Here is a 19,597-nt window from a genome sequence, read left to right as displayed (position 1 = left end):
CATTGAGAAATAAAACGAGGCACAGAACATACGGACAAGACGCTTCTAAGACGGCAGATCCAAGCAAAGCAAAACACAACCAGGGTGGCTTTGAGACGACAACTGCCACTTCTGCAACTTCCCCTCAAGTTGAACAAAGAAAAGAGAAAGAAAAAAAAAACTCCTTCTCAAGGATTAATATTTAAAGTGTCAATTGATTTGGAAAAAGCCACAACTTACCGGCTATTCTGTCTCGCTCCATAACTCAACAGTTACCTCAAATAACCACGTGTAACCTCTCCTTTTCTCTCTCTCCTCTCTTCTCTTTCCTTCCCTCCCTTTTTTCTTCATGGAGACTTCCCCTTTCTCCTGACTTAGTCACCCGGTCCCCCTCTTTCAACCCTCCCTCTCTCCTCCCTCTGTCTCCCTTGCTCTTACTTCCTCCAAGTTTTAATGTCTTCAGTCTGTCAGGATAACAAGTGAGGGAAGCAGACGTCCGCAGCCATATGCTGCTCATATGGAGTCCCTCTCTTGTTTTCTTTGCTCTCGTTCACATATATGTCGCCTTTTATTCCAGACATACACAACATGCAATTTCTTCATTTTTCAGCTGTTCTATTTTTCATTTTCTTCAGTATTTGCTTCCATTCCCACGAGAGTAAAGCTTTCTGTGTTTCACTTTTCTCGCAACTCTACTTTTTCTCTCACTCTCTCTAACTCACTCACACAGACACACCAGATTTTGGAGCTGCACTAGAGCCTCACCCCATTTGACCAAAGGTCTTTATGTGAAAATAAACTCACTGTGCACTTATTACAAGTGTAAACCAGGACATCAAGCACTATACCAACAGCACACACTTCTATTGTGTCATCACCAGGACGTAGAAGCCCCACAAACAGCAGAGTGTCCACCACAATCATCGTATCAAGACACTTCAGCCCAAACTGATACGGCCTGAGTTACAGGATCCCAGCATCTCTCATCCCAGTCCTGTAAACAATGCATCATCATTCTGGGACACACACACACACACACACATCATGGGCTCTGACCCTGGACTTGTAATCTGACAGGTTCAATGGCCACTTAGCAAGTCCTCATCTCAGTGAGAAACACAAGACATTACCACACACACACACACACACACACACACAGAGTTGTTCTTGTGTAAAAGGAGAAGACACAGCTCGACAGCTCACTTCCTCTTTTACTTTCTTTCTCCGGAAGACAAGCATGTCCATCCGATTTACACATAACAACAACACCACAGCTTGTTGTTCACAAGAAGAAAGAAGAAACCACAAAGAAGAAAGCCTAAGTAAGAGAACTGCACATAAACCAAATGGACGTGGTCTTCTGGTTTCCTCCGGAAGCCAACCAGGAAATAATAATAATAACATCTTGAACATCCACTACAAAGTGACACCATTTGAATGAAGGTCTATGGGAAAATGAGCCTATACTTCCCATGTGTTCCCGTTTAAAAAGGAAAATAGACGATTCATCACGACTTCAGTGTCATTGATGTCAACATGGTGCCAGCCAAAATGTGAATCTCGAGGCTTTAAAATGGGAGTTCAGATTCCTGTGGGTCCCGAGTCCGGTCGCCATTTTGGCTGAAATGCAGCACGCAGAACAAAATGTCACACACACCCATATGAATGGACTTCTTCCCACTTAATAATGCTTGGCAACCTTGCAAAGACAACAGAAACGCACAAAGGCAGTAGACGTCAACAGGAACAGATATGACCTGCTGTTTCTCCAAACATTCAGTGCTGCAAAAAACTCTCTCTCTATGAGAGCAGGGAACACAGACAACAAAACTGTTCACATGTGTGTTATTGTACACTTGTCTGGTCAGTCAAGTGCATATGAGTCTGTGTTTACTATTTTGTGTGTAACTATGTGCAGACGTTGACCCAAACCCTAATTCTGCTCGTAAGGAATCCAGCGAGATATTAGAATAACACTCTATCTGTCGGAGCCTTTTGGTGTAAAATCCTTATGGAAAGAAGGATGCTGGTTTGTGTGGTTTAAAAATAGAGACGTGGCTGCTGTGGTTATTTTACAGACTTAAAAGAATATGTCAAATCACGGGGTTAAGGGTCGAAAAACATACAACTCATGCATTTGATGTCAAACAACACACAAGCATAGCTTTTACAATACATGCATACATATACAGTGCATATGTGATGAGCTTCCAGTGTGTTTGTGTGTGTTCCAGGTATTACTCATGTTGTGGGGACCTAAAGTTAAAGTAAGTCACCGAGAAATGGCATGTGAGATAATTGTTATGTCCTATGAATTCAAGGTATTTATACGTGTATTTATATGGGATTTCATTTGATTTTATCCATTTGTCCACACCAGTGTAACCTGGATTAGACTGTGGGGTTAAGCACCTTGCAGCAGTTTACAAAGGAAAGACATAATTCACACATGTGCTGATGCAGAAATAACAGAGTGAGACTCGCCTCCCCCACTCATACCTTTCACCACTTCCACTCATCATCTTCCCAACCTGCTGGTGAGACACAGTCAGACCCTCCCACTGAACTCTCACAAACACACACACACACACACACACACAGATTAGTGCAGCTGCTCTTCTTAGGACCCTGCATTGAAACACTCTAAACTGAAGCAGTTCCTCAAAAATGTGGACCAGGTTTTTTAGTCTCCACAAGGACTCCTGATCCTGACAAGGTCAATATTTATGCCTAAAAAGGTAACAAACAGTACACACACACAGACACACACAGACACACTGAAAGAGTTATCGGAGTAGATTCTTCTTGCATGACAGTGTATCCTGTAAACACACAATGATAACACACAGAACGAATATGTGGTCTACATTTGCTCCCACAATGAGGCAGATGTTCACGAGGCGAAGACGGACACGTGCAATTGTTCACTTATGCGAGACAGAAATGAGAAACACACACACACGCGCGCGGCCAGAATTAAATCTATGCATCACACATTGGGTAAGAGAGTGGATGGTGAGCCTTGGGGGTGAACATTTATATAAGCCATCATTTCAGAGCGTGACCTATGACCCCACGCGTGACTCAAACATGCTAAATTTAGTTACAAGAAAAAAAACACTGACCAGCGTCGTGCCAGCCGACACTGTAGGGACGCCTGCAGGGCATCGATGTACAGCGAGGGAGAGAGAACAGAGGAAAGGAAAATATAAAGATAAAAGGGAACCAAACAGGAGAGGAGGGGCAGTGAAAAGGGTAAATGGAGGGGAAGGAGAAAGGAGATGAGGAGAAGGAGGGAGGGAGGAGTAGCTGGAGCTGCTCATGTCTTTGGGGTGAAAAACACCGTCCTTTAGTGAACTGATGTATTGTCAATTTCACATGTTGATCATCAAAATATAGAAATATGTTATTTGTTAATATGTACGATATTAGGCTTTTTTATTCAAGTCATTTTACCCGTCACACTGGGGGAGAGCACATGTGTAAATAACACGATTAAGCTGCTTGTTATGTGCGTGCAGGCCAACTTATTTATAGACTCGAATAAATCACAGCCGTTGTTATGTAGCTTATCATTGACACCGAGTCCAATTTCTGATGACAAGATGACATGGCATGTGTGCAAGTATGGAGTCAAAAAACACGCACTATGCCAAGAATCCATCACATAATGAGGTGTATGATTCCTGTTTGAATCAGTGCTGGTACCAGGAGCTACCTAGAATATTGTCTTGGTCTCTGTCAGTGAAAATAAATCTACTCTGACTTTGTTACCCCACAGAAACATGTGTTACTTTGCAAGTTTGCATTGAAAAATTTGTTTTTTCATCAGTTTTTGCACAGAATATGAATTTTAACACACTCTTATTGAAGATCATGTTTAACAAACATGTAGAAAAGCAACATTCACCTGCTCTATTTGCAGACCAATGAGGACCAACGTCAGCAAATGTCACAGCTCGTTAGCGTTTGAATAGAACATTCATTTTGGAGGGAGTTTAACAACATGTTGTTCAGTTCTTCTTCTCTACTTCATTTCCTCATCTTTAGGAATTCTAGTGGAGGAACAGGTGCAGTTATTTAAGAAAGAACCACTGATACAGCATTTTTAGACACGCCTAGATAAAGTGTTTTTATGCTTTTACTTCATAAGTATTTACTCCACAGAGGTCATTGTTTCACATGTTTTCAGTCACCATTGTCTAACATATATAATGTGTAAAGAGGTAAAGTACATCTGCATTTGCTTTACACGGTGTTACACACTTTAATTCCCCCCCCACACACACACACACAGGTTTTGTGCAGGTTATCCACACTGCGTAATCCAGAAAGATTTCACTTCTGTTATATCAAGTACTTTATCTGTTCTGAATTTGGCTAAAACCAAAGAGCAACTGATCTTCAAAGTCATTGTGGAGTTTCTTTCTTTTTTTCACATATTTTTACAAGACCCATTGTAAGTTTACATTTTTAAATCTGGTATCCATCGCTGACAAATTGCGGTCTTAAATGTACCATCCAGAATAAGCCCAGGAGTTATTCAGACACCGTCAGACAAGAAGTATGAATCATTAAAGCAATCTGGGAATCAGAGAGAGTCTGATTGTATCTCAATTTTCCAATCAGACTTCCCCAGACTGGCTTGATGGCATCCACATGGCCCAACAAATGATTCCCACTAAATCTGAGCTGGGGGATACACGGTCTGCTGTTGCCCTGTGATATAACCTCATTGACTTGGTTGTTTTTTCTTTTTTTTCCACATTGCATCATTCAAAAGTGGTAAATGCAAACAGCAGCATCACTGAGGCTGCTTCCCATCAACTGTTGTGGTATTTCCGTGCTGAGACGCAGAATGAGAGCTGCTGACCTGCTGGGTTAAGTGAGCCTGGACTCAATAAAACGTATGAGTGACTGTCTGAGAATTGTAATCATTGTCATGTCTATGGAGCAAGACTTCAGGAAAACCCCCTTTCTGAGTTTGTCAGGCTGATTTTTGACGTTTTTAATATGTTGTGTTTGTATTGAAATACGTTGAACCATTAAATATTTACGTAGTAAGTTTACACATTTTTGTTCTCAGAAAATTGTATGTCTGTGAGCACAATAGTTAGTGCTGTTCAACTGAACTCTACACTCAACACCAGCAATTTAGTGCATAATTTGTTATTTTTCCACTGTTATATTTATGGAGAAAATTTAAGTATCAGCTATCGGCTGCACTGATTTGTAAAAATCGACCTCAGCACTGGCAACAGACAAACCCACACTGGTCGACCTCTATGTCTGTGTACTAATTTGCACCACTGGAAAGTTTTACACTTAAATGTTCACCATATGCCTCAAAAGGTCATTTTTATTAAGATTCACATTAGAAAAATACACAACAGCTACTCAATTAAGTGAAAACAATAGGTGCAGATCAGTCAACTTGGATAAATGACTACGATACAGTAAAAGAACTGTCATTTTCTTGCTTTTTAGAAGTACTCAAGAGCTGATATGTAGATATCAGCTGGACTGATTCACTTCCATTTAACACACATGTGAGACACATCACTGAAGATCTGCATCGTCTCCGCAGCGAAGCCGCTGTCTCTGTGAGTCTGTACTTATACAAGTGGTGCTTTAAGATAAATACCAGTTACTCACAATCAGTCAATGCTAGCGTTTCATATTTAGCGTGTTTTTATGTTCCCGAATTGAACATAAAATAAATCGAAGGATCATTTTTCGCAGGTACGCAATCATGGCGAGAGAGGAAGTGGGTGGGATTCAGCGCAATCCATTCGATATTTGGCGAATTATCTTAGAAAGCGGTGGACTGACAGAACAACACTGTCGTCCCCGGAGCTCTGCTGCCAGTGTGGTCAAAGTTAAAACAAGACGTGAAATGAGAAAGAACCAAAAATGTCCCCCAGTGCTACAAATAATATGCTGTATAATAAAAGTCCACACAAAAACACTGACCTCTATAATTACACTCTCAACCTCTGACGATGTTTCACAGCTCGTAAATTTGGTCGTCAAAACGAAGCCTGGGCAAAACTCAACTCTTGGCCCATGTTACTGATGTTGGGCAGCAACAAACCTGGAAAGTTATGATGATAACCAATACATGCCCCTGTTCTGGTTCACACATGCACCGAAATACCCACACACACACTCAAAAACACAATTCCCACTCCAGTCAAACCGAGTTGAAAGAAAACCCCCATCCCTTTAAAGCCATAACTCACACAGGCTCCTGTCTTCCCGTTCTCTGACAATTTAAATCCCACTTTCGGGGTCAATGGGACTGTTGGAGGCTGTGAAACTGCTGCTAGTGCAGTCTACGAGTCTGTCTGTCCCAGTACGGCTGTGGTTAAACTACCGGCTATTTCCTTTCTTACCATAAAGTGATCATTAGATGTGAGAGGGAGCTGGCAGCAGACTACATAAAAATAGGATATCCTCAAAGTTCCAGAACCCTTTCGGGGAAAGACGGCAGTCTGTTGTAGCACTTGATAAATATGTAGACAGACACTGCAGATACAGAAGCAGCCTCTGCAGGCAGACCTTCTGGCATCTTTTCGCCATCATGTCGGGGGTTTTAAGTGGCACTGAAGCGAGAATAAAAGCAGCCTGAAATGACGGCTTCGCAAAGCCATATGAGATTTGTTAAACTGTAACGAAAACAATCTGTCTACGATGTGTAACATGCCTCATTTTGCCTTGGACTATTAGAATATCCAATGTTTAACTGTGCGTTAGATAACTGCATTAGCTTGAGCAAAGGCTCCGCGATTTGGCCGATTATCATAGCGCAAAAGAACCTCGGCCACATCAGCCCTGGGGCCGACTGCTTCCACCTCCATCCCTGCAAATTAGCCTGAACTGATGGAGAGATGCTGCTGGAAAGAGAAAGTGGGGCAGAGGGAGAGAGAGAGAGAGTTCCTGTGGTTCCCTGTGGATTCAGAACTCTGTAATCAGCATGCCAAGCTCCTGATGTCTAAAGCCACAGCCCGCACCCAGACAGTCTACATTTACTCCACACTCAAACACATGTGCAGAGAGAAGACGTGTGTGTGTGTGTGTGTGTGTGTGTGTGCACACAGAGACGCACACAGCGACATCCCGACACACGAGCTGTTGGCGAGAGGTCTGGCAAAAGGAGCACGTCCCAAATGAATGCGGCGGTGACACAAACTGTGAGACACTCATTTACGTAATATACATTATGCAACGGTCATGAGCATTGAAAACACTCCTTTTTTAATGGTAACACCAAATAATACGTTTTAAAATCAGATACTAATACATTTTAAAAAAAGAATGTCATAAATGAGGTTACTCATGTGGGATTACTCATTACTACAGGTGAAAGGACCCTAATGTGAAATATGTGAATCATTTAATGAGCGTTCCCATTCTCAACATACTGTATATATATAAACCTATATCTGACATAAACTAACATCAGAGAAAATCTTAATTCAGTGGTGAAGACAGGCAACATTACAGATGACAGCGTCCATCAAACACCATGAGCAACAACACATATCAAAGACTGGTTTAGATGATTTATTAGATTGTTGTTCTGCAGTTCAGCGAGTGAATGACACTTAGAGCTGGGGGGGGGTGATAAAATTCCCAATGTGCCTTCTATTGCAGACCAAATATGTCTTCTTTTTTAAAAAGTTTTCTCTGAGTTGAATCTGAAAATAGTGTCGGTCACATTTCCTGAAAAAAAAAAAAAAAGGGAAAGGCTTTAAGAAAACACTTGAAACCACGAAAAGTATAAATAAAAACGGTGAAATGAAAAGTTAAATCTCTTTCAATGTACAACAGAAAGTGCAAAGATGAATGAAACAATCAGCCATACCAAAAATCAGCTCACAGTAAATAAATGGCATCTGCTTTTAACATCAGGTGTTACTGTAATGAGCATGTGGAAAGATCATTCACGACTGGCTGGCTGCTCGTCACGATAACCAGCTGCGACATGGCCCGATTTCTTCCTTATGTTATTCACGGGGAGGTTTTGTTAAGCCGCAAACGCCACCGTCCGTCTCTATTTATAGCCGTGAAACTCTGACACTGTGGCAGATGATGTCATATTTGCATCATCCGCACAAGTTCGTGTGCGTGATTTTGTGCACAAATGCCAGGGTGCACGACGCTCCACCGTGTACACGTGCTTTGTGGACGCATGGGTCAGCACTTCAGAGCCCGGAGCTAAGCTTCTTCAGAATCACAGCTGCTTAGAGAGACAAGCTGAAAACTAAAAATAAGAAAATAAGAGAAAAAGTCAGAGGGAAAGGATTAGAGGAAAGGTTTATCCAGGGAGGAAGAAGTTCAGACCTTTTGTTGAGGTAAAACTTTTGTTCATTAACCAGTATCTATGTCGGTCAAAGCAGTTTAATACTCGAGAGCGGAGGTTTTACTGTGATTAGGATTATATGACGGGGAAGAGGTCCGCAGCTCGACTCTTACAGTACGTCGTGAATGAAATAGACGCTGACCAATGAAGAATGAAGAATGACAAAGTGATTATCACAGGGAGTCGCAGTGAATGTCAGTACGGGCCAACACATGACTCAGACTGAAGGGAATCCGGCTCCACTGTCACTGAGGAGCCATTGTTGAAGAGAAATAAAGAGCTGTATTCACTTCACTGATGTGCAGGTTCTCTGTGGGACCTGTGGTGTGGATTAGTGGGAGGACGGATGACTTGATGGATTTTTCTTTTTTTTTTTTGAGAGATGAGTTGGAAACAGCACCGGAGAAATATCTATTTGTTTAAGAGTAATGAGAAGTCGAGCAATGGAGGCCGGTGAGCGTTCCTACTACAGTGACTTGTTCATCAATTTGCAACCATTTTTATAAAAACCAAAGCTTCATTTCTTTGGTATATTTCAATGAAATTTCATTCCTGTGGACGTGATGAAATTACTGTGGATACTATTTAGCAAATAGTTAGCTATTTGCTTAATTAAAGCATGCTTAGCTGATGATAATAGTAATAAATCACACTTCTACATAGGATACAGTCCAGGCATCACTCTCTTTTTGGTTTACTATGTAGCCACTTACTGTTTAGTAGCTTTACCATAGCTCTATTTCTTCTTCTTTTTTTTTTTAACTCTACTTTAATTACTTCCTTTCCGTGATTATATTCCTGGCTATTCCTGGCTAAATAAAGGATAATATTTTTTTTAAAAAGAGTTGAAATTCATACTTAATCTCCTTCAAGTCGTATGCCCGTCGTGTATTGTATTGGGCCAAAATCTAGTATCTGCTTCACAAAGTCCTGGTCTTCATCCCTCTGGTCTGCTGCAGAGTTCTGACATGTTTAATAATAAGTTATTTCCTTGTAAGAGTGGCAGATGTGAGAATGCGTTCCCACATGTTTTCCCACTGGTCTACACTTCTAACATCAAAAAAAAAGTAATTTAAGACAAAGTAAATTGTTTTCATGAATAGAAACAAATTGCCATTTTAAACTACATCAATAGCCAAAGTCATTTTATAGGCACCGGTCAGCGTCCTGTGGTCCAACCACAGGTCAACATCAAGATATGCCTGCCTGACTTTTTATATCATTTCCTACCAACGATGAAAGATGAACCAGCCTCCAGCAAATGTCCACCACAAAGAGGACTATTCAGGCTGAGGACAAGTCTGTTTTCAGAAATGACCCAACCATGAGAATATATAGCACAGCTGACTGGGTTCTCTCATGCGTAGGAAGATAGAAAGAAAAGGGGGAGGAGGAGGAGGAGGAGGAGGAGGAGGAGAAAGAACAGCGAGTTCACTCCACTGGCTCTCCCTGTTCACTCAAGTTCACGGTACTACAGAACAACCTGGGTAAGTCCAGCTCCAGTCTCACTGGACTTTCCTACATGACAGCCAACATATTGTTTGTGTGATCGAAGACGTGACACGACACAGCGCTCGCACGTAAAATAAAGCAAGAGTGACACAGATGTAATGAACCCAAAGACAATGTACAAAAAAAAAAAAAAACGCTTTGAACATGTTCTGTGGGTACATGTTGGTCACTTTTATAGAGTTATTGTGACGCCTTTTTGGTATTTCCCCTCATCTGGGTCTGTGCTTGTTTCACATCTGCAGGACTTAACACATCTGTGACACGCTGAGACAGCTCACACACCAACCAAACATGTTCCGCGAAGAGATTTATAGAAGTATGACCAAAGACACATCTTCAATACTGCAGTCCAACAAATAATCTGACACCTTCAGGTCAAGATGCTGAGTTAAACAAAAACACGTCAGACAGACGGTGAGATATCTGACTACCAGACGGTCTAAAAGAAAATTCCTAAAAGACTTGGAGTTAAAAGCAGTGACATTCATCTACTCACCTGCTAATCTATGAGAGCAACAATGAGGATCTGCAGAAATACAACCCAGCAGAATGATAAGATTCCTTTAGCATTCCCATCTCCAGGTGTGAACGTTCATCCATTTCTAGTCCATAAAAGGAGAAGTGTTTTGTGATAGTTAAAAAAAGATGGTGCAAAAAAGATTGCAGAAACCCAACAGAGCATTAACTCAAAATAAAGACTTGAGATAAGGACATGAGGAGTGACTAAAAAGGTCCAGTGTGTAACACTTAAGAGTGTTTAATATAGAGTAGAATTGCTTTAAAATAAATCATATAGTTTTTGTAATTGTGCTTTAGGCAAGGGCCTTGGTTTATAGAGACTGTGGAGTTGTAGCATCATGTTTCTACAGTAGCCTGAATGGACAAACCAGCCAGAGTGTGCTTTTACATTTGTTATTCAAAAAAAAACAATGAAAAATGACATTCCTGCTGGTCTGTGAAGGCCACCGTAGTTCCCTGACGTGCTTTAGAAAAGGGAGAGGTGAACAGACAAATCCTTCTTTGTTAAAGTTTGCTATGAGATCTCACTAATCCTTACACACTGGACACTTGAGACACAGAGAAGAGGATAAATTAAACTGAAAGTAAGGAGCCAATTACGCGCACTTTGCCGAACCATATTTGTTTCAAAACAAACGTTTTTATATATCATGCATGTCTCCATTCAGAGCCCCTTCAATCTTACAACTGAAGTTATTTGTGAAGATTTCGTGGCAAGTTGTTTTCAAGCTCAAAGTTAAAATATGTGTCCTATAGTCACACCATTATCACCAACGTTAAAATACACGTGTAAATAGGCCGAGCAAAGGAGGCAGATTTATTATACTTTAAATATCAAGTCCATACTGTGTATATTCTGGTAATACATTTGTTTACTATTTATTATCTTTATCTTTACTGTCTTTGCTGCTGTAACATTGTACATTTCCCTAAATAAAGGATACATATATTCATTCTGTGCCAACAGTAGGTCATGTTTTATATTCAGACGTTTAGTTTAGATGTAATTTAATTTCTAAGTTAAATCTGTTGTCGCCTGTTTAAGGTGGAATCCAGCATTGTGTGTCTGTGTCTGTGTGTGTGTGTCTGTACCTGGGTTTGGAGTCTTCTTCATGCTCCGTGTTTCCTGCGGTTTCTCGGTCGGTGAAAGCAGTTTCAGTCCGCACAGGAAACTCGGGGGAAAGTCCGTCTGTCTGACTGAAAAGTGAATTGGACTGTTGTCTCCGTCTCCCTGCATTTGCTCTTGTGTGCAGCAACTCGCCCCTCGCGGCGCGTGATGGCACAGCGCAGACGCAGATAACGCGTGTGATCCACTGGGATGCTGAGAGTGAGAGCGCGCGCCCATAATAACGACAGACGCGTGCGAGCGCACATGGAGAACTTGATGCGATTGTCTCGCATGAGAGAGTGGCCAAGAGTCGTCATGCTGAACACTATGGAAGCTTAAAAACATCTATTAAACACTCAGCAGCCACATTACACCTGGTGCATATTAGATACACCTGTTTTTAACGCGCATATCCCATCAGCCAATCACAAGGCAGCAACTGGCACGTAGACGTCATGGGTCAATTATGGTGACCTCACTTCTTTCTGGTTAACATTTAGTTCAGTTTTGTCAGAGATGACTCGATGAAATATTTAAACACAGAAATTTAACTATTTCAACTTGAGAATGCTTAAATATTTAAATGAGTCATAAGACTTAAGACTTTTATTAAATTGCTGTAAATTGTTTTTGTAATTTTACTTTTATTCAAGTATGTTTCTTTGGGAAGTACTATACTTCGCTATGTTCTGAATCATATCTGTTACTGAGTAAAAAAAAAAAAATGGCCTGAATTAAAAAAGAATTAAATAAATAATTCACTTTGTCAGTGAATGACGAGGACAGAAGACTTGGCGTTAATTAAGGACCCTGAGTGAGTGACATTAGTGACCTTTGATGTCATGTGTTTACTTGTTTTATTTTGTCAGCACTTCAATTTGTATAGGTTTGCCTTTAATTAAAAACAATTAATGTTTTGAGATTTGTGTCCCCTTGTTCTTTTTGCACGACACAAGAAAGAACCCACACCTTATTATATAACTTGTTACTTTTTTACTTTAACATGAGTACAATTTTAGTAGTAAAGTAAGTAAAATGTTATCAAAATAGTGGTACTTTTACTTGAGTAGAGTATTTCAGTACTCTTTTCACCTGCTAAAAGGTTAAGTGAAATGAATTGTACAAATGAAACCCTCCAGCTGTATCACAACCCCAACATTTGCATTATAATCAACCTTTGTTTCCATTATGAGTTTAGTTTTCAACTGTACACTTAGGATCTTTTATCTTATCTTAATATCTTACTTAGCCAAATGTGAGAAACCAGTGGCTGAAAGTGTGCTGTTTAAAAAGCTGCACCTGTTTCACTGAAGGCATGTGATGCAGATGACTCAGTTTCCGTTTCACACACACAAACATGTTTCAGTCCAATGCTGCTCTCTTCTGGTTAAACATGAGACAGGAAATACCACAATATTACAACGTTGTTGATTGTGTGGTTGTGTGGTGTCTTAGTGTGAATGAAAGTGTTGTGTTTTTTAATTCTGTAGCTTTTAAAGCATTTATTTATTTTTACTTTTAAAGCACCTATTTTTTTTTTTTCACATAAGCGTGAAAAATGCTGTTGGATATTTTGTACAATGACAAATAAAGGAATCCAATCTACTATAAACTATAGATTTGACTGTTTCTTGTGCAGAGGAGGATGAAATAGCACTTTAGCAGTTATAGCAGTCAGCATAAATATTTATTTGAAGGCTCTTCTACTATTTTTTATCTACAGCACTGGTAAAGTCAGATCCGTTTAGATTAGTTTAGCATGTATTGCGATTATGCAACGCTTGCCGGCACTTTCTGAAGTCCAGTCTTTAAAAATCTTTAAGATCAGCTACAACAATTAACTTTTTTCTTTAAGACCTTAAATTGGCTCATTGATGTATTCATCATTTCTACCACAAAAAGGAATGTTTTTGTGTGTGTGCGTGTGTGTGTGTGTGTGTGTGTGTGTGGTTGGCTTGTGGTTGCACGTCTCTCACCTCCATGCAGCTGTGCAGTCAGGTGTGAAACACACACTGCTGGACAAAAGAAGATAAAACATATTCAACAATCATGGGAGTAAGATGTCTACATAATTAAATGAAATAGATTGTTCGATTATTCAAGTGCAAACATTTTTTTTTAACTCAAGCTAAATCGAGAGAGAAAAGATTTTGTTTGCCACTGATGGTTGTTGAATAATACAGTTCATTTCAGTAAGTATTTTATTTGTGACTTACAGTAGGCGTTCCCCTTAATTCTTTAGCAGTATATTTAAATTGTTGTTGTTTGCGGCTGCCCAACCTTGTTTTTTCTAAACACTGTGTGGTTCCATTGATTTCCTGTCCCTTACTGACAAACAGGTTTCGCAGAGGCAGTAATGTTTAAAGACGCAAATGAAAATGAAATGAAGAGTTACTCGTGTTTTTAATTGATAATTCTGTATTTGTTTACATCTACGCTCAAACATATCTGCACAATTTGCAGCCATAACCCCATAATATATTGTAAACAAACAAAAGCAAAGGAATATATCATAGAAAAGAATAGTCACACTATATTAAAAAAAACAACAACATTTAGTATATATTACACAGAATGACATCATTAAGACTTTCTTTAACCATCATCAGTGTCGCTGCGGATGAAACGCTGCGTTGTGTTTGCCATCATTTATCACTTGTATCTATGTCACTCAGATTTATTTTTGTGTTTCTTTGCTCCCCCGTTCACTGAGACGTGCACCCACCCAGCCCCCTTCATAGATCACAGGGTTTGTGACCACAAGCCCTGTCGTTTACAGTCTGCTCTCCTACACAAACTTCCTGCATGTTCCATTTACTTTTTAGTACTCACTTTAATAAGCTCAGTTGTCGAGATCATTTTTGTAGACGTTGTCGTACTTTACTGCGGTTCAAATACAGCACGACGAAACCGGAACTGCTCAAATGACGTCAAAACGTCACATAAATGTGTGGCATCGGATCCTTTCGGGGAGGTCTGGTTGTGTTCATTTGTATTATATACCGTTTATTATACACTCTGTCTCACATAAGCTTACTTACAATCGGTCCAGCAAAAAAGTTTCAAAACAGTCAAGAGGAAAATTGTACCCATCAGATAATGTGCTCGGCACAAGACGGCGGCTACTCTGGAGCAGCTACAGGGTTCTTGGTCATAAGTTCATACACATTTTCAATGGGGGGAGCGCGTGTTCTTCTCCTCTGAGTCCATCGTTTCACCTGTTGGTTGTAAAATATTCTTGTCATTATCTGCTACAGTTGATGTGTCATAAGATGTTTTTAATCATACATCTCATTTAGATGTGTATTCATATGATCAGTTTGCATCATTTGTGGCAGAAAACCTTTTTTCTTCAATGGTTGTGTATTTAAGCACAATCAAATAAAAAAAAAGGCAATCATCATATCCTTACAAAGAAATTGTAGTGGGTTGACAAAGACAAATAATAATTATTATGAGATAAGGAGTGTTAAGATGTTCAACGTAGAACACGTCGATGGTTTGGGAGGAAATGGGTGTGATAGACAAAAGATAGATAGATAAAAGAGCAGATGAACAGCACGACAACAGTATGACAAACCTCAACACACTTCACATGAACACAGAGTGAACACAGAGGCCGGAACTCACCCTCAAACTCAGCACAATGAAGACCAAGGTGGTAAATAAGGTGATAGCACTTGTGGCAAGAACGACTAACAGCGGATCAGGACCTTTACAAACCATGTCCGGTTTGGTCAGGCTGGACGTTGTTGACGTGGGACACTGTGCTACTCCTGTGTGAAATAAAGATAATACAAAGGGATTGTACCGACTTCAGGCAAATGTTCGAATAAAATGTCCACGTACAGTGAGTCTGAACTGCTCAAAAAAGAAAAAGAAAAAAGAAGGGCTCAAGGGAACACCTTAATCACACGCCACAATATTTACTGATAAAAATTGTAGAAAACAAAATAATGGAACAGCTCACTCACTAAACCAAAATCCAACCATTTAGGGTGGCATTTAAAAAACACACAAGAGCACTCAGAGAGCGCAAACATTTTTTACCTACTGGTACCTGAAATGTTTACATTTTGATGGTAAATTTTGCGGGGAATAATACACAACTCCTTATATGGACATCCTGCGGGGGGGTGTTTATACGTCGCATATTGAGGCTTTTAAAAATGCATGTTTTTCTCCGTCTTCTTATGTGTTGTTGAGTCAAAGTCACGATTCATTTTATATCACGTTTTTAGTCGTGATATAAAGTAGCAATAATTGTGCAGAAGTCACCAAAAAAAGACAGCTTTTCTGTAGTTTTTGTTCATAAAAACGAGCCAAGTGAACTTTGAACTGTAAATACGATTTTTAACATTTGGAGTACTTTTTGCTCGGGTGTGTTTATATAGTTGGTGAAATTTTTTTTTATGAAAATGTATCCTGATCTGTTAAAATGTCGATATTATACGCATTTGAACTTGATAAATGTGACTTGCCAAGGTAAATTTTCATTTGATAGGAAGTAGACTGTGATTATTAAGCGCCTTTCTTCAGCAGTGTATATTTTACACATATTTCTTCACAATTTTGCAAAATGAGACTTTCCTTCTACTACTATCCTCACCAAAATGTTTTCTTTATAAAGAAAACATTTTTAAACAACTTTATATAGGCTATAAGAATGTGTAATATGTGAATTTGTGAAATTTTGGATTTTAGTTCCCTTGGCTCATTTTTTTATGAACAAAAAGCAAAGAAAAACACTCTACTTTGTGACTTCTGCACAATTATATACAATGACTTTATATCACTACTAAAAATGCGATAAAAAATAAATTATAACTTTGACTCAACACATAAGAAGACGGAAGTCTGAATATGTGACCAATAAAAACAACCCCAGGATGGCCATATAAGGAGTTGTGTATTATTCCCACGGCAATTTACCAAGGGTGCCGTGTGAGCACTAAATAAACTGTAGTATAAAGTAGAATTTAATGGATAACAGACAGACAGAGATTAAGTTTACATAGGCTGTTGATATTAACAGAAACACTGGAAAAACTCACCTGATATAAAAAGAGTGTAGACATTGCATGTGACTTGGATATTGATGTTTGTTATGTAGACACATGTGTAGACGCCGGAGTCGCCCGTGTTCAGGTCCCTGATGGTGACAGTGTGGTTCTCCAGCTGTCCTTTCTTCTCAACCCTGTTGCTGTATCTCTTTCGTGGGGTGATTCTTTCAGGTGGTGGGCTGGAGTGATAGTAAAGCACCTCTTCCTGCTGCTGCTGCCGTGAATCATGATACAAATACATCCCCACAAACCCGTCAATGCTGCTGGGACATTCTGTGTAAGAACACTCCAGGGTGACGTTACCACCAGACTCTCGCCACAACATAATATTGTCTGTGAAAAAAGAAATACTTATATTACAGTGCAGTTCCAACACCATAAAAGTATGGTAATTGTTTTTAATAGGGAAATAAAAAATATGGTTATATTAAATGATTTCTAATGCAACTGTCCGCTTGGTAATAATGATCGGAGAGCAGTAATAAGGTCATTTGTTCAAAAAAATGTGGGTTTTTGAGTCAAAGTTATGATTCTTTTTATATCGCAATTTTTAAGTAGTGATATAAAGTAGCAATAATTGTGCAGAAGACATAAAATAGAGCGTTTTTCTTCTATTTTTGTTCGTAAAAACGAGCCAAGCAGAATTTGAACTGTGACGTGTTTCCAAATTTCACAAATTCAATCTGACTTATAACTATTTTTTGTACTTTTAGCTCAGGTGTGTTTATACAGTTGGTGAAAATGAATTCCATTTTTCATCAGATGGCCTATAGGTTGTGCTGTTAAAAAAAAAAAAGGATATAAGACACTCTATATTGCACATTATTGTTATGTTTTAACATAGTCGTGGAAAAAAGCAGCCAAAAAGCTCTGGGTTCTAAGGGTTAATGGACTTACCTGCATTTGTGAAGACAAAGAGCAAAAGTACAAACCAACTGAGAGACATCATCCCTGAGTGTAGCACTGTATGCATACTGTCTCTGTCTGTGTATGTGTGTCCCATAAATACACACGGCAAACACGTGCTTCCTGTAGATTGTGATGTGGTTTAGAAGACTACTTGTGAGACAGAATGACTTTCCTCCTGTTGTCCTTCCACAGCGACATGACCTTTAAGCTGTGAGACTGTACTACAGGGTTATGATGCCGAAGCTGCAGGAGAGGTAAAGCACTCGCTGAAGAATATGTCATAAATGACAGATTCATTGTGAAACACCTCACAATTAATACTGACATACAGTAGCAAATAGTAGTATAGTATAGTAGCACATTGGAATTGTACATACAACAGAATTGTGAGGTGAATCTATTTAGCGGCATCACTTTCAGAATCCTTTCTTTTTTTCTTTCCTTCCTTTATTTTTTTTTTTTTTAAAAAGAAGTCAAATTATCCCCTGCACTGATCGACCAACTCATTTGATTTGTGTGTGACTTTGATTCAGTGTGATGAGAGATCACCCTCTGCTGGAAATGATCAAAAACAACAACTGCAACAAGGCAGATGAAGCGGCGTCACTTGCAACTCCATCTGTCCATTTTCTATTGCTTCATCCTCCACCCTGGACAGATCACCGGTCCATCACAGGGCCACATACAGAGACAAACAACCATTTACTATCATATTCAATTGAGAGTGTCCAATTTGCCTAATCCCCATAAAGGCCCTTGTTCCAACCAGGGCTCAAACCCGGGTCTTCTTGCTGCAAAGGCAAGAGTGCTAACAACTACACCAACCGTGTGGCCCTCAACTCAATTACACATTTAAACATGATGGGATAGTTTAACCATAACACATCCGAGACTTAGATAAAGTGAAAATCAACCTTTCACTGCACTTAAAACAGATTTCTTCTGTATTGCAGCATTTTCAGCCAAAGTTCTGACTTCACATTCACTTGATTTATTCCTACATTATCTGCATACTTTGAAATATCCTCCACTTTCACTTCATACATCTCACTGCATTCCACTGTTTTCCCCCCCAGAGGCCTCTGAAATGAGAAAATCCTGGCACTTGACAGTTTTGTCCCGTGAGTGTTATAATGACGGACTTATTGTAGCATGTGAACACCGAAGGATTTCTTCCCTCTTCTCTTTACAGAGAGTGAGCAAAGGCTGCTGAGTATCAGGCTGAACGTATCACTTGGAAAACACCACACAGGGAAAGAACTTCTGGAGGCTTGAACTCAATTTCTTGCATAAACTAATGAAGTTGAAGCAAGAAATTGAGTTCAAGTCGTCCAGAATGGTGGTACATCATGTTCTTGAATTGTATTGTGTTATACAGAGAGGTATTTCTGTAATTATGTTAAATATTTTTTTACATGATTCTCTTCATAGAGTGTAGGAAGAAACCCCCCAAGCTACATCCAACAAATAGTTGTGTTTAACAACTTCAATAAATGCTGAACTTCATCAGAACAGGATTTCTGATGAAATAATTACTCCAGTATATATATACAGTATGTATATACGTATATACATATATATGTATACATATATACATATATATGTATACATATATACATATATATGTATACATATATACATATATATATACATATATATATATATATATATACATATATTTGGGGTGACTGAGTAAAAGACAGGGAGACATGAGAAGAGAAGCAGCATTAAAATTCCCAAACAAAGACATTCAAATCAACACATTATGAGACTCGCAGCTAGAACTGAGATAGTGCAGGTATAATGTTATGGTCTGGCAGTGACCACAACAAATAAGGAAGCTCACAAGTAGATCGATGCATCAAAAAAAAAAAACAAGAACAGGCAACCTGAAAAATACACAAGGTCACCAAACAGCACCACCCGGAGGACAAACCTGATTAAAAAGTAACCATGACGGTCATCATTTAAACTCCATCCAACAGGCCTGCAATAAATCCTGTTCTGATGAAGTTCAGCATTTATTGAAGTTGTTAAGCTGATGATTAAACACGACTATTTGTTATAAGAGTAAGAGGCCATGTGATCATTTCAGATTTGAATGTGATTTTTGGTTTCTTGTAAATATTTGATTTATGTATC

The 19,597-nt window shown here is 39.3% G+C and overlaps 2 protein-coding genes across 3 annotated transcripts in view; both read right to left on the bottom strand.

Annotated features, from left to right (window-relative positions):
• Positions 1-11,601, bottom strand: part of septin9b (septin 9b) — a 67,199-nt gene extending 55,598 nt beyond the window's left edge. The window contains exon 1 of one of the 2 annotated variants that reach the window (XM_058640622.1): positions 11,468-11,601. In XM_058640622.1, the coding sequence (XP_058496605.1) occupies positions 11,468-11,489 (22 nt within the window). In that variant the 5' untranslated portion in view covers positions 11,490-11,601. Of the gene's footprint in view, positions 1-219; positions 313-11,467 lie in introns of those variants that run through there. The other variant, XM_058640624.1, reaches the window with a different exon arrangement.
• A 2,331-nt stretch (positions 11,602-13,932) lies between these two features.
• On the bottom strand, positions 13,933-17,689 carry si:rp71-81e14.2 (uncharacterized protein LOC100002239 homolog). Its single transcript, XM_058641212.1, has 4 exons — positions 17,444-17,689; positions 16,538-16,879; positions 15,114-15,259; positions 13,933-14,701 (listed from the first exon to the last, which is right to left on the bottom strand). Exons 1-4 carry the CDS (start codon positions 17,547-17,549, stop codon positions 14,606-14,608), a joined length of 690 nt encoding a protein of 229 aa, XP_058497195.1. The 5' UTR covers positions 17,550-17,689; the 3' UTR covers positions 13,933-14,605.
• Positions 17,690-19,597: the final 1,908 nt, after the last annotated feature.

Source organism: Solea solea, chromosome 10 (genome assembly GCF_958295425.1).
Source record: "Solea solea chromosome 10, fSolSol10.1, whole genome shotgun sequence".
In the NCBI taxonomy this organism is placed as follows: Eukaryota; Metazoa; Chordata; class Actinopteri; order Pleuronectiformes; family Soleidae; genus Solea; species Solea solea.
Note: the sequence above shows the minus strand (reverse complement) of the source record. Positions and strands in the feature narration are given on the sequence as shown.